The 15190-nt window shown below is 57.3% G+C and overlaps 2 protein-coding genes across 3 annotated transcripts; both read left to right on the top strand.

Annotated features, from left to right (window-relative positions):
• Positions 1–163: 163 nt before the first annotated feature.
• Positions 164–9431, top strand: GMIP (GEM interacting protein). Its single transcript, XM_039867995.1, is given in 22 exon segments — positions 164–320; positions 1196–1280; positions 1650–1725; positions 1836–1893; positions 2202–2327; positions 2410–2474; positions 2575–2682; positions 3105–3185; positions 3263–3433; positions 3536–3673; positions 4034–4230; positions 4534–4640; positions 4714–4803; positions 5093–5170; positions 5240–5394; positions 5623–5811; positions 5913–6050; positions 6153–6349; positions 6653–6915; positions 6918–7039; positions 8413–8479; positions 8611–9431. Coding segments are annotated over 22 exon segments (3003 nt in total). The 5' UTR covers positions 164–190; the 3' UTR covers positions 8973–9431.
• Positions 9432–9862: 431 nt separating this feature from the next.
• LPAR2 (lysophosphatidic acid receptor 2) lies at positions 9863–13552 on the top strand. Of its 2 annotated transcripts, none has more exons than XM_039867999.1 (3): positions 9863–10410; positions 11199–11980; positions 12674–13552. In XM_039867999.1, the coding sequence occupies exons 2-3, from the start codon at positions 11239–11241 to the stop codon at positions 12985–12987; spliced, it is 1056 nt and encodes a 351-aa protein (XP_039723933.1). In that variant the 5' UTR covers positions 9863–10410; positions 11199–11238; the 3' UTR covers positions 12988–13552. The 2 variants fall into 2 exon arrangements, with proteins under 2 accessions (XP_039723933.1, XP_039723932.1); XM_039867998.1 differs by having other exon boundaries at positions 9866–10410; positions 11239–11980.
• The last annotated feature ends 1638 nt before the right edge of the window (positions 13553–15190 follow it).

The following is a 15190-nucleotide window of genomic DNA, read 5'->3' as shown; positions in this document are numbered from 1 at the left end:
GGCCGGGATGGAGTCCTGGAGTGTCCAGGTCTGTGGCATTTCAGCCTGGAGTAGCCGCCCGGTAGGCACTGGCCCGACAGTATCTGGCGACTCGTCGGCCAGGCTGTGGTCTTTGCTTCCGGCCTTTGGGGGCGTGGCCTCCCGCTGAGGGCGTGGGTGAGGCGGGGCCTCTGCAGGGCGGGGCGGGGCGATGCAGAAGTCAAGAGGCGTCGGCCCGGCAGGAAATCTGGGGCTAGGCCCCGCCGGCGCGCGCGATCTCGTCCCAATCCCAGTCCCCGCCGAGCAGTCCCTGGGCCGGGCCATGGACGCAGCAGAGCCGGGTAGGCGGTCCGGGATACGGGATCCGAGAGGGGCATCCCCCGGCCGTACCCCACTTGCTAAATTGAGGGACCACGGTTGTCTCTGTCTATAGAGCAGGAAGAGGAGTTCCTGAATGGGGAGGACATGGGAATTCTCCATTGTGGGGATCCCCTAATCCTAGAGGGGCCCGGGACACCAGTCTTTGACCCCCTCCCCCTACGGAGTCTTCACCCCGGATGCCTGGGGGAGAGGGCCCAGGAAGGGGAAGTGGCCGCTTCTGCTTCTGATATTTGTAATGGGGGCAGGGTGTCACAAGGCTGATGAAGAGGGCATCGCTTCAGGATCCCCACCGGGCTCCTCCATAGCCCAGGGAGAGGCGGTGCTGATCTGGACCCCCTAGAAGGGGGCGGGTGGGGTGTGCTGTGGCAGAAATGTGGCAAGGTCTGACTCGTGTTTGGGGTTGTCTTTTGTGTCTCTGCTGTGCATGTTGGGTGTCAGTCGGTCTTTACGTTTCTCCCAGTTTCAGTCTGCCTATGTGTGTTTCTGCCACAGCTCTCTTGCCTGTCTGTCCCACGTGTTATTTCCATCTGTCTGGCCTGAAATCCTTGTGGTTTCATTGTCAAGTCTGCTCTCTTCCCCTAGGGACAGTGTGGCTGCATCTGGGGCATCTGTTTTGTTGCTTTTCTTCTGAGCCCATGCATTTGTGGGTGTGTGCCTTCTGCGTTGGGTTGTCAGCCCCACCCAAGCCCAGCTCCCTCCATCCCATCCCACACTCCCCACAGAGTCAGAACTTTCTGTCTATATCGTTCCCCTCTCTCTGTCTCTCCACCCTCCAAACTGCCAGCCAAAGTGCTAAGAGTGGAGGGAGGCTTTGTGTGACACTCCCCTCCCCCAGGGCTTCTCCCAGCTCCTGAGAGCAGGAAGAGGTACAGTGACATCTTCCGGAGCCTGGACAACCTTGAGATCTCACTGGGGAACGTGTGAGTCTGAGCCTGGGTCACCCCCAAATCCACTGGAAATCCCCAGAGTAGTCCTAGAACCCTCACGTATCCTTGTGACTCCTTGAAACATTTGATATCCCTATAATCCTACTCTATAGACTCCAAAGTTACTTGTAACCCTTCAAATTCTGTCTCAAGTCCCATAAAAAAATCTCACCTGGTTCCAGCCTCTCCCCCCCCCCCCCCCCCCTGCCCGCCGCCAAAAAAACACATCCTTCAGAATTCCCAGATACAAGCGATATCTCTGAGGTGATATTCCAGGACCATCCCACAAACTACTGTGGTCCCCAGCACCCCTAGGCAGACAGGCTGGGTAGAAGGTGATATCCTGACACCCTTACCTCCCAGGCCCCTTGAGATGCTGGCTGGAGACCCTGCGCTTTCAGAAGACCCAGAGCCTGACAAGACTCCCACAGCTACTGTAGTGAGTTGTGGGGCCTAGGGGGCAGGGAGGAGGGACCTCTGAGAGGAGGGGTTTTAGGGAGGTGGGCCCCTGCCTTTCAAGCACCTGAACGCTGTCTCCCTCCCCCTCAGACCAATGAAACCAGCCTTTGGAGTGGCCCCTCCCCAGAGGGTCCTGCACCCCTTACAGGTAGGGGGCTTTGAGGCCAGGGGTTGGGGGCAGAAAGAAGTTCTTCCCTCAACAAGTCATCGCTGCCTGCCTGTCCCCTGCACCTGGGACAGTACAGCACCCAGAACAGAGCTGAGCCCCTGCCTTCAGGGAGCCTCTAGTCTGGGTGAGGAATCATTGCAACCTGGGCAAGTCATCACAAAGGGGGATTTTGGGGGAGCCATAGGGTATAAAATAAAGGCCAGTGATCTGGTCTAGGGGCTCAAGGATGGTCAGAGCTCTATGTGAGGTCAGGGTTCAAAGGTCAGAGGTCCACCTATGTGCCCCAGGGGAAGAACTGGACTTGCGGCTCATTCGGACCAAGGGGGGTGTAGACGCAGCCCTGGAGTATGCCAAGACCTGGAGCCGCTATGCCAAGGAGCTGCTGGCCTGGACTGAGAAGAGAGCCAGCCTCGGTGAGGGCCCCTTTCACCCGGCCCCAGGCCCCAGGCAGCACCCGCACCCTACCGGACTCAGACCTCTGCTGTCTCCCTCCAGAGCTGGCATTTGCCAAAAGCATTATGAAGATTGCTGAGGCTGGTAAGGTGTCAATCCACCAGCAGGTAACCATGACCAGCCCCCCTCCAAGAGCCCAAGCCCTCCAGAACCCCAGCCCAACCCTCCTAGATCCTCAACATCCTCCACCACCTCCCCATCCCCCAGAGCCACATGCCACTTCAGTATATCTACACCCTGTTTCTGGAGCACGACCTCAGCCTGGGAGCCCTGGCTATAGAGACAGTGGCCCAGCAGAAAAGAGACTACTACCAGGTGAGAGAACCCTGTCGTTCACAACCACCCACCAGGAAGGCACTGTTACCATTAGTGCCGTTTAGCCGATGAGGAAGCTTAGGCCCCTGGATGCTAAGGAACTTACCCAAGGTTACCTAGCAGGGATTCAAACCAGGCTTCCTGTGCAATTGCAAAACTGTGCTTTTGCTTGTTGGTGGGGCACAGCATGAGGTACTGAGTTTTCCGAGGAAGAGAGCCTTGGCATCTCTAAGTCCAGGCAGAAAAGGATGAGGGGACCACTAAGACTGTGGGGACACAAGGCTAGGGGAGAAGGTCTGGATGAGAAGACCTCTGGGGAGTGCAGACCTAGAAAAGGGTTCTGAGGATGAAAGGCATATGGCTTCAGGGGATGGAAGTACCTGAAGCCCTGAAGCAGCATCCTCGCCTTCCATCCTTGCCAGCCCCTGGCTGCCAAGCGGACTGAAATTGAGAAGTGGCGGAAAGAGTTCAAGGAGCAGTGGATGAAAGAGCAGAAGCGGATGGTGAGGCTCAGGGTGGATGAGAGTGCGCTAGGGGAGGAGATGAAGGGGTGCTTACAGTGCTCCTGCCCCGCCCCCAGAACGAGGCGGTACAGGCGCTGCGGCGGGCCCAGCTCCAGTATATACAGCGCAGCGAGGACCTGCGGGTACGCTCCCAGGCATCCCCCGAGGACCCAGCCCCCCAGGCCTCTCCAGGACCCAGCAAGCAACAGGAGCGGCGGCGGCGCTCCCGAGAGGAGGCCCAGGCCAAGGTGGGACCTCACCCCTTTGCCCCCCCGCAGTGCTTCGGTGCCCCCCACCTCTGCCCACGCTGTCCTGTCTCCCACATGCACCTCTGGCCTCGGTTTCTCCAGGTGCAGGAGGCCGAGGTACTATACCAGGCCTGTGTCCGTGAGGCCAACACGAGGCAGCAGGACTTAGAGGCTGCCAAGCAGCGGATCGTGTCTCATGTTCGCAAGCTAGTGCTGCAGGGGGATGAAGTGATGAGGCGGGTGAGACCCTTACCCTCACCTTAGCCCCCTCCTCGTTTTGGCTCCAGCAGAGCGGGTCTCCTCTCCCCCACCCCCATCCCTAAATTGCCTCCAGGATACTAGGACTTGTTCCATCCCCATAGATAGCCCAGTTCCTGCCCTCAGACCCTGACTGCACCTCTGCCTAGGCCCCAATCCCATGGGGTCCTGCCCCCAGGATGACCCAGCGCATCTCTGAGCAGGTCCCCACCCTAGCTGACTGCCCTTGTCCCTAAGCCACCTCCCCCACCCAACCTGCCCCCAAACCCTGACAATGCTGGTGCCTCTAAGGGTCAGCTCCCTGCCTCCACCTCCCTCCCTCTCTCCATCTCCACCTGGCAGGTGACCCTGGGACTCTTCGGGCTGCGGGGGGCACAAGCAGAGCGTGGTCCCCGTGCCTTCGCTGCCCTGGCAGAGTGCTGTGCACCCTTTGAACCCGGCCAGCGCTACCAGGAGTTCGTGCGGGCATTGCACCCAGAGGCCCCGCCGCCCCCGCCACCTGCCTTCTCTTTCCAGGAGTTCGTGCCTGCCCCGCACAGGTGGGCCCCTAGGAACAGGGGCAGGGAGGAGCCCCAGAGACGTGGTGCCAGCCATTGGCATCATGGGGCTGAGAACTCAAAGCTTCAGTACTTGGATTTAGTACCAAAGGCTCATTTTTTTTGTGGGAGGGATGTCCCAGTCCTGGGAGAGCCAGGACTTTGAGGTTTGGCACTGGGCCACGATGCTCATGCACATTAGAGCTTGCAGACCCAAATACTTGGAGTTGGATCCAAGACATGATGCCACAGTGCTGTTACCTTGGCCAGTGTCCTAGTTCTGAGCCCTAAAATCTCTCCTCTCAGCACCCCTCTAGACGCAAGGAAAAAGCCCTCCGGCCCCTCACCTCCACGGCTGGATGAGAGTGTGGCTGAGCAAGGCCCTTGGGAGGACACAGGCACAAGCTGGCAGGGTGAGTGCAGTGCAGGGTGGGCAGGAGTGGTGCCAGGGAAGGGGGTCTTCCTAACTGACTTGTCCCCTCCTAGGGACTCCAGGCCCCACTCCAGGCAGCGATGCAGACAGCATGGGCGGTGGCAGTGAGTCTCGGTCCCTGGATTCTCCTACTTCCAGCCCAGGTGGGGCCAGGACCTGGCCCTGACCCACTCCTGACCTGTGATCATCCTTCAGCCTCTGGCCAGGCTCTGCTCTTCAATCTCTGAACTATCCTTTGATCTCTGACCTACCTACACCCCTGACCTATTTCCTCAACCTCTGACCTGTCTGACCCCCATCTTCACCTCTGACCCTTTCTCCAAGGGCATCTGTGGGTGGTTCTGGAAGGCCTGAAAACTAGGAATGTCTCCTTAGCTTGGAGCCTCCTCATAACCCGTGTGACTCCCAACCTATGTGACCCTCTGATACCAGGTCCTGGCACGAGGCGGCTGGTGAAGGTCTCGTCCACAGGCACCGAGTCCTCGGACGACTTTGAGGAGCGAGACCCTGGTGAGGCTGGAAGCAGGTGGGGTGGGGCAGGGGCAGGTGGACCAGGCCCCTGACCCTATTTTCCCACAGATCTGGGAGATGGGCTCGAGAATGGGTCAGGCAGCCCCTTCAGGAAGTGGACACTGTCCAGCGCAGCCCAGACCCACCGACTACGGCGGCTGAGGGGCCCAGCCAAGTGCCGCGAGTGTGATGCCTTCATGGTCAGCGGGACCGAGTGTGAGGAGGTGTGGCCTGGGCCGATGACCCAATGCCCTCTGCTGCTGACCCCCATGACCTCCCTGACTCCATGCACCTCCATGACTTGATATTCCTATGACCTTCCTGTCCCTAGAAATAGCCTTGATCTAGCCTTGATGATTTCCCATAAGTTTCCCATTCTCTAAGGATCCTAACCTTCTCTTCCCCTGCTGACCGTCAATGACCTCCCTGACCCTATAACCTTCTCCCCCCAGTGCTTTCTGACCTGCCACAAGCGCTGCCTCGAGACTCTGCTCATCCTCTGTGGACACAAGCGGCTCCCAGCCCGGACATCCCTCTTTGGGGTCGACTTCCTGCAGCTGCCCAGGGACTTCCCAGAAGAGGTGCCCTTTGTAGTCACCAGGTGCACAGCCGAGATAGAACAGCGCGCACTGGGTGTGCAGGTGCCACCTTGACCCTTGACCTCTGACCATCCCCCGCTGTACCGAGCCCTCTCCATGGCTGGATAACGACCCAGGTATCCATTTCCCACCCTAACCTGCAGGGCATTTATCGGGTCAGTGGGTCCCGGGTTCGTGTGGAACGGCTGTGCCAGGCTTTCGAGAACGGCCGAGCATTGGTGGACCTGTCAGGAAACTCACCTCATGATGTCTCAAGTGTCCTCAAGCGATTCCTCCAGGAGGTAGGTGCTCAGAGGCCAGGGGGCAGGGGGCATGGCGGGCTTAGGCTAAGGAACCTCTGCAGCCAACCCACACTCATGTCCCCCATGCCGTTCCACCCCCAGCTCACTGACCCCGTGGTCCCCTTCCACTTCTACGGCGCCTTCATCTCTCTGGCTAAGGCCCTGCATGCAGACCCTGGGCACGATCCTGGGACCCCCAGTCCCAGCCCTGAGGCTATCCGCTTGCTGAAGACCCTCTTGGTGCAGCTGCCTGACTCTAACTACAACACCCTGCGGCACCTGGTGGCCCATCTGTTCAGGTGTGCACTATCACTGACCTTCTGACCTAAGGCATGGATCTGTGGCCTCTTCCCCGGGCATGTGACTATTGACCTATAACACTGACCCCTGACCTTTGCATGTATATTCTGAGCCTTAATACATGACTCCTGACTTTGAGTACCTACCCTTGACTTCCGTTGCTGGGCATGTAGCTGCTGGTCTCAAATAGTGACCAGGACCACTGACCCATGACTTGCGCTAGCCTGACCTTCATGTCCTACCCAATGATTGTGCCCTCTGTGCCCTCTGTGCCCTTACCTTTCTCCTCACCCCGTCCCCAGGGTGGCAGCACAGTTCGAGGAAAACAAGATGTCTGCGAACAACTTGGGCATTGTGTTTGGGCCGACACTGCTGCGGCCACCAGATGGTCCTGGGGCAGCTGTCACCGACCCTGGCTCCTGCCTCCTGGACTTTGGGCACCAGGCCCAGCTTGTTGAGTTCCTCATCGTGCACTATGAGCAGATCTTCGGGATGGACGAGCTCCCCCTGGCCACTGAGCCCCTGCCTCAAGACCGGAGCCTGGCCCCTGGCTCCCTCACAACCAGCCCCAGCCACCACCCCCCATGTTTGCCCCAGATCCCCTGCCCCCAGCCCTGACCTCAGACCCTGAGCCAGACCCAGAGTCCCAAAGTGCACTGGAGAAGCATCCCGAGGCCATGCTCCCCAAGGTAGGAACCCACTGGGCCCACAGATAGGAGGGGCTTTTCTTCATTTCGTCCTCTCACTTTCTCCTGTCTTCCTTCCTTTCCCTTTAAAATTTCCTCTTTCATTCCTTCCTTATTTACCCTGTTCTTGTTCTAAAAGGAAAAGTGAGGAATGGAGTGGTGGGCAGTAATGGAGAAACAACGGGGTACAGCCCTGCAGAAGTAATAACATGATCATTCCTTCAGAATATGTATTGAACACCTACTGTGTGCCAAGCATTGTTCTAGGCATTACAGATATATTAGTGAGCAGAATATTCAAAGACCCCATTCTCTTGGTTCCCGCATTCTCCTGGGAAAGAAAGCAACAATAAACAATTAATATACAGAGTCAGTTATGTAGGATGTTACAAGGTGATAGGTACTATGGAGAAAAGAAACAGTAGCATACATAGGTAATGGCTATCAGGGCCACTGAGGCGGCGGCGAGAGTTGACAGGCAATTTGTAGCAGTAAGTAGGATGGTAGGGGTGGGTCTCATGGAGAAGGTGGATTTGAGCAAAGACTGGAGAGATGTGGAGGAGGAGTAAGCCACGTGGAGATCAGGAGACGTGTGTTCCAGGCAAACGGAAAAGCCAGTGCAACAGCTCTGGGGTGGGAACATGCCTGCTGTGTGCAGGGCACGGCTTTATGCTGTAATGAGGGGAAGGTAGTTGGAAGTGAGGCGAAAGAGAAGCCTGTGGGCCACCACCTACTTTGCACAGGTACTTTACAGGCTTACTGTCATCCTCGCACTTTGCACAGGTACTTTACAGGCTTACTGTCATACAGCCCTGAGTGGTGGATACTTTTAGTGAAAAACATTTATACGTGAGACTCCAATGGGGGTTTCTCTGTCCCTCATTTCCTGCTACACCTACCATTCCTGAGTACACAGCATCCCAGAGCCGGGAAAGGGGCTGTTGGTGCACTGTGGGACTCTGAGTGCTGGAATGGCTCAGAAAGTGCTCAGGACAGGATCTGACACAGAACAGCAGCTGCTGTTAGCATTTAACTAAAGGCAGAACAGAGAGAATACACAGCTAAAATGTGGGCATAAGGTCACAGAGAACAGAGCAGGAAGGAGATTCCTATCCTAGTGTGGAGATGGCAAAGTCACAACCCGGCCTGGCCTTTGGCTAAACAAGGGTGTTCCTGCCCTCACGGACCCCACAGTTGAGACTAATGCTGCTCTGCACAGAGGGACAAGCAGTCCCCGAATTAAGGGCATCATCTCTCCCTAGACACCAAAACTACAAAGGAAACTGCATGTCCAGGAACAAACCCTCAGTTCTCCAAAAGTCTCAGAGAACTGGGATTTTATTGTTAGGATCTTGGTCTTGGGTTTCTCTCTGCAGATTCCAACTCCACAGAGTGACCCAAGAGAGGAAGTGGCTGAAGACACCAAAGACGAGAGAGGGGAAGGTGAGTGTGTTGAGGAGTAACTCCGGTGTTCTGGGGGTGCCCCTGCCTGGGGTAGCTTGGCTGAGAGATGACTCCCAAGGGAATATCCAGAGGACTTAGGGGTGCTCAGCACTGACCATTCCATCCCACAGTGTCCAGCCAAGGCCCCGAGGACTCACTCCTGGGGACACAGTCCCGTGGCCACTTCAGCCGCCAGCCAGTGAAGTATCCCCGGGGCGGTGTGCGGCCTGTCACCCACCAGCTGTCCAGCTTGGCCCTGGTGGCTTCCAAATTGTGCGAGGAGACCCCTGTCACATCAGTGCCCCAAGGGAGCTTGCGGAGGAGGGGGCCCAACCCTACCACTGCCTCTCCAGAGGGCAGCCCCTTGCGCCGCACCCCACTGCCCAAGCATTTTGAGATCACCCAGGAAACAGCCCGGCTGCTCTCCAAGCTGCACGGCGAGCCTGTGCCCAAAGCCACTTGCTGCCCAGAGGAAGCCGAGGACCATCTCTGACTTTCCCAGCACTGACCAAGTGGCCCAAGACTGAGGAGATGGATCCATTTCTTCCTAGGAGTTCAATGTTGGGGGGTCTGGAGAGTTCTCATAAGGAAAAACTACATGGCCTAGGAGGAAACTAAAACATTTTTGAGGACAATGTATCAGAATCACCCCATGAGACGCAGGTCACTGCCAAACATCAGGGCCACTCAGGATCAGAGGTCACTCAGGGTCAATACTCAGGTTCAATACAGGTCACAGGATCCTTGGGGTCCACCCCAGTCTCAGACTCCTGGAACAGAGGTGCCTTTTGCTACTTTGGTTGTGGCCACTTCCCACTTCCCCACCTCTGCCTGCCTCCTTAGGCTAACTCCAAGTGACCAGCTCTTGGAGGTGCAGAGGGACAGGCCAGATGACATCCTGGTAGTGCATGGAATCTGATGGCCTCTGAATAAACTGTCTTTATACTCTTGAGTGTCTGTCTTTGCCAGGTGAGGGCAGCATTCTCAGGCCCCATTTTACCCATCAGGGAAACGAACACCCCTTTTCTTTGAGTATCTACAGGCAGTCGGGGCTGGACCTGGGCACCGGGCTGAGTCACGCTGGCCTGGCCCTCCCAGAGCTCTGCGTCCCTGAGCCGGTCCTGCATAATCGAACAAAGAGAACAGAGTGCAGATAACCGGGACAATGGGGCTGTGTGCTCTGGGCCGTGGGAGCCCAAGGCCGCCACAGGCTTGGGCAAGCCAGGGGACAACGACGCCGGGGACGGGGGCAGGGCTGCGAGAAACTTGAATTCGGCGGGATGGTCAGCTGGGGTCACAGGTCTGCGAGTACTGGGAGGCAGCGGGGTGCAGTAGCTCGGCGCCGGCGAAGCCGCATGGGGCGGGGGTCCGGGCGGTGGGAGCCCAGTCGGATCAGGGCGTGGCTTGGAACTCGGAAGCGGATTGGACGCGAGAGAGCGGGGTGGGGCCGGGTCGGGGGTGCAGACCCTGGGACCACCAGAGGTGAGCCCGGGCGGCGTGAGGTCACGGTGGGAATTCTCCCGCTGCAAGTGACTTAGCTGTCCCGAAGGCCCGAAACTGGGGGCGCGTGAGGTGTGCGGGGACAGGGTGGTGGTCCCGCGCCGGAAGTGGAGAGGGGCGACCGAGGGGCCGCGAGGCAGGGAGGAAATAAGGGGGCTGTGGTTCCGGCGACCCTGCCCTAGCTCGGCCGCGGAGGCGGGGCTTCTCCAGGTGGCAGGGACGGGGCGGGGCGGGGCTGCTCCAGGTGGCGGAGGCGGGGCGCTAGCGACCCGCGGATAGGGAGCGGCGGGGCGGGACCCCGCCTCCCGCTCTCTTTGCCGCCTGCGCTAGGCGCACCCAGACTCTCCCGCAGCAGTTGCTGAGCCATGGGTCTCCCGCCCACCCTGAACTCCCGCGAGGCCGCCCCGTCTGCAGCGTGACGGGCGGCCCAGGTGAGGCCCGCACGGACGGGGGCGGGTGGGTGCGGGTGCCGGGGAGGGCGCGGCACGTGCCCACGGGGCCCAAGCGCCACGCCCTCCTCCCCTCCCCCTCTCCCGGTCCTCTCTTAGCCTGGCGGCTGCAGGAGGCCCCGCCAGCCACCGCCTCCCTGACTGCCCTCTTTGTTGCGGAGGCCACCGGGGTCCTCCATCCCACCCGGTACGGCCCGATTCCCCGCTCGTTTCGGGAGCGCTCGAGCCCAAATCCCTCAGCCCAACTTCTGGGGCCGTCTCGCAGCCCACCCCGGTCTCCCCAGCCACTTCCACGCCCCAGCACTGACCGCTTGCAGGGGCCCAGCAGTGACCCCACCCTGCGCACACGTGCCCCCTGGGCTCTGCTTTCTGCAGTGACTCAGACACCGAACTGACCTTCCCCTACTTTCACAGCTCACACCCCTTCGTCCTGCCCTAACCGTCCCTGCCACCACCACAGATTGGACTCAGATTGGCAGCACATGAGCAGGCGGGTTTTGTTTTAGGTTAAAAAAGGGAAACTAACTGGAAAATAAAAATAAATAAATGAATAAGCCCAGCCAGTCATTTGATTTGGGAGCTATCTTTGTAAGAGTCTTACTAGTAAGTAAGCGACAGCTGTCTCGCCCTCTCCCCAATTCATGGAGCCCCTCTCCACTTCCAGGTCACCTTGGTCCCTACTCCCACCACTTTGCCCTGAGGCATTTGAATTTGAGACCCTTGCCCTTCCTGTGCTGATCCTCCGCTCCGGATGCTGCTCCTTCTGACAGGTGCTGCCTGCATCATTGACCTTTTCTTCTGTGCCCCCAGATGGTCATCATGGGCCAGTGTTACTACAACAAGACCATAGGCTTCTTCTACAACAACAGTGGCAAGGAGCTCAGCTTCCACTGGCGGCCCAAAGATGTGGTTGTGGTGGCGCTGGGGCTAACTGTCAGTGTGCTGGTGCTGCTGACTAACCTGCTGGTCATCGCAGCCATCGCCTCCAACCGGCGCTTCCACCAGCCCATTTACTACCTGCTTGGCAACCTGGCTGCAGCCGACCTCTTTGCCGGCGTAGCCTACCTCTTCCTTATGTTCCACACTGGCCCACGCACAGCCCGGCTCTCACTCCAGGGCTGGTTCGTCCGGCAGGGCCTGCTGGACACAAGCCTGACAGCATCAGTGGCCACACTGCTGGCCATCGCTGTGGAGCGGCACCGCAGTGTGATGGCTATGCAACTGCACAGTCGCTTGCCCCGCAGCCGTGTGGTCTTGCTCATTGTGGGTGTATGGGTGGCCGCGCTGGGCCTGGGGCTGCTGCCCGCCCACTCCTGGCACTGCGTCTGTGCCCTGGACAAATGCTCACGCATGGCCCCCCTGCTCAGCCGCTCCTACCTGGCCGTCTGGGCCCTGTCCAGCCTGCTCGTCTTCCTGCTCATGGTGGCAGTCTACACCCACATTTTCTTCTACGTGCGGCGGCGAGTGCAGCGCATGGCAGAGCACGTCAGCTGTCACCCCCGCTACCGTGAGACCACGCTCAGCCTGGTCAAGACTGTTGTCATCATCCTGGGTGAGTGGGACACCACTTTCCCCCCGACTCCTCCAAGAGCTGATAGAGCATGATGGGAGATGATTTGGGTGGGAAATCTTCTCCAAGGAGGTGATATCTGAGCAGAGACCTGGATGCTGGCAAAGGGAAGAGAGCCCCAGGCAGCGCCCGGCCAGCACCTTCAGAGATGAGAGGTGGTCAACATGGCCTCATAAAGCCCAGATAGGAGTCTGTTGTTGTTCTGAGGTCAGTGGGAAGCCCTTATGAGTTTTTAGCAGGGAGTAACGGTCACTCTGGCTGTTGAAATTTAGGATGATCTATGTGGGGGAGGTGGCAAGAGGCCCTCCCATTAGATATACCCCCCCAAGAATATGGGAGCAACTCTTCCCAATCCTCCCCCCTCGAGTAACTGGCCTGTCCCATGGTGATCTCCTTTCCCCCATAGAACAAATCTCCATGTAGAAACCTACAAGGCTCTAGCCACGGTGTACCAATTAAGAAAGGTGTCCCTTCTAGCAGACAAATGAGAAAGGTGTCCCCTCTTAGCAATTCTGTCCCATCATGCTGCCAAGGCAGCAAGGTAGGCTGCCGTGGCACTGCGAACCACAACCGTTGTCCAAGTTCTCGACAACCTCCCGCCAGCCCTGAGCTCAGAACTTTGAGTGGCAGGCCCCCCAACAGCTGGCCCTGCTCACCTCAGGTTCCATCCCACAGGGGCATTTGTTGTCTGCTGGACACCAGGTCAGGTGGTGCTGCTCCTGGATGGTCTGGACTGCAAGTCTTGCAACGTCCTGGCTGTGGAGAAGTATTTCCTACTCTTGGCCGAGGCCAACTCACTGGTCAATGCCGTGGTGTACTCATGCCGCGATGCTGAGATGCGCCGCACCTTCCGCCGCCTCCTCTGCTGTCTGTGCCTCCGCCGGTCCGCCCACAAGTCTGCCCGCTACACACCCTCTGCCCGGACAGGTGCCAGCACTAGCATCATGCTCCCTGAGAATGGCCACCCCCTGATGGACTCTACCCTTTAGCAGGACTTCAGCAGGATGGAGCAAGAACCAGATTACACCCCTGATGACTTGTGGATGTGCCTGGCTCAACAATGTGAGGGATAGAATTAAAAGCAGATCCTTGGTCTGGATGGCATGCCACCACTTCCAGGCCTCCTCAGACACACAAGCTCTGCCTGCTCCGGGGCCTGGGGATGTAGGATCATCTCCAGGTGCCCGGGAGAGTGTCAGATGGGGTGCAGGGATTTGGCTCTTCAATCATCTCAGGTTCAGGGGTTTTTAACAGACATTTTTCTGTTTTTACGGCACATCCCTGGCAAATTCTGTGGACTGCTTCCTTGTCTGTGGTCATGTGGGTGTTAAAGGTGGGAGACATGAGGACTCTCTCGGGCCACGCTGATGAGGACAGACCATGGATGCACCATCTGCCTGAGACTGATTCTGCAGGGACACAGACTGAGGGGTGCTGAGTGGGAGCCGAGTAAGGTTTGTGGCCCCTTACAGCCTCTGGGGCTTTCCTGTCCGTGTAGACTTGAGGGTGTCCATGGGAAAGGCATGTTAAGGAGTAAACCGTTTTTTTCTCTGAGGTCTCCAAAGCACTTTCTGTCATCAAGTCAGCCTGCCGCTGTGTCCCAGAATTGTCCATCTCAGCTTTAGCTGGGTAGTGATCCTTCAATATGGCATCTCCTCAGGCCTATTCTCATTCCCCTTTAGTCTCTGGCTGGCTGTTACTCCATCTGGAGTCTCGCTCCTGTTCCCTCTTGCCTGTCTTCACGTGTTCCCACCCCTCCATCTTGCTGCCTGCCTGTCTCCATCTGGAGCCCAGCGTAGTTTGTGGTCCAGGCGAGTGCCCTCTCTCCCACCTGCCCTTTTGTCCGAGTCCAGGTTGTTAACAGTCAGCTGTGTCTATCCCATTGCACACTACACACCTATGGGCCAGGGGTAATGGGGTCCATGGGACAGGGTGCAAAATATGAGTGTTGCCATTTCTCAAGCTCTTCTGATGTTGCCTGGCACACTGATAAGCACGTAAGGTACATTATTTAACCACTTGCAATCATTACACGTTTCATCTGAGGACCGTGGTTCAGAGTTTGAGATCTGACTCATGGTTACATGGCTTCAAAAGGGCACAGAGATGCATCGAGGGACTAAAGAGGCCCTCGGTGGAAGGACTTCAGACTCCCACAGAGAGCAGATTTGATCACAAACTCAACCTGGTTTTCCTTCCTCACCCCACGGCTCCCCAAGGCCTCAGCCGTGCCATACCTATGATGATGAACCCTCTCTTAGATGTTCATAGAGGTACCCTGCTAGGCATGGTGTAGACCAGGATCTGTATTCTCTGCTTCCACCTGAGGAGGAGACAGGGTTACATCCCTGCTTCCGGTACACACACGGAATAACAGCTGAATTTGAACCCAGGCCTCCCATCAGAGGCCAAATTCTTAAACTTAAAAAGATACATTGCCAAAGAACCAAAAACATGTAGGGCCTTCTATATTAAATGGGGCTGGGCTTCCCTCTGGGAAAACCATCTGCCCTAAGGCAGCTCTATGAGGAGATAAGAATGAACTGGGATACTGGGTATTCCAGGGTCCAAAGTGGGTTGCATGGCTCTTAGGATCTGAGGCCTGAATCTCCAGAGGTGATGACCCAGCCAGAAGCTTGTACCATGTGCCCAGTCACATGCCTGTGAAAGATGCAGCCCCTGTTTCCATGGAACTCTGGGCTTGTTGAACAGACATGTCACTTTGGGAGCCAAGGCAGCTAATCAATTTCTCTGGCCTCCCAAAGGCAGCTCTGTTTCATCTGCTCTGAGCTGGCTGCTCTTGCAATCAGCATCCTCCAGGATGTAACTCACACTCCTTGCACCTCCTTCGGGATTTTATCCCATCAAGTTTTTCACTCTTGTAGGTTTCTCTACCAGGTGACCAAATTTTTGTCTCTGCTGGTCCTTGAAGCTTTCAAACACCTACTCCCCTACCCCATTGTCTGAAGGACACCAAAGTTCCCCACAATTTTCAGGCCTTCTATGCAAGTGTCATGCTAGCAGCTAACCTTTTTACACAGCATCCTCTATCTGTGGTGCCCATATGTTCTAGTACTGTTACCGCAGTCAAGTGTAGCATTTCCTTCAGGGAGCTTTTGAAGTTCTTACAGTGGCCCATGTCACTCATTTCCATTCCCTGATGTCTTCTTTGGAGTCCCCCAATCAAATCAC

Source organism: Pteropus medius, unplaced genomic scaffold (genome assembly GCF_902729225.1).
Source record: "Pteropus medius unplaced genomic scaffold, Ma_sr-lr_union100, whole genome shotgun sequence".
In the NCBI taxonomy this organism is placed as follows: Eukaryota; Metazoa; Chordata; class Mammalia; order Chiroptera; family Pteropodidae; genus Pteropus; species Pteropus medius.
The sequence above is the reverse complement of the archived record's forward strand: the minus strand, read 5'-3'. Positions and strand labels throughout refer to the sequence as shown.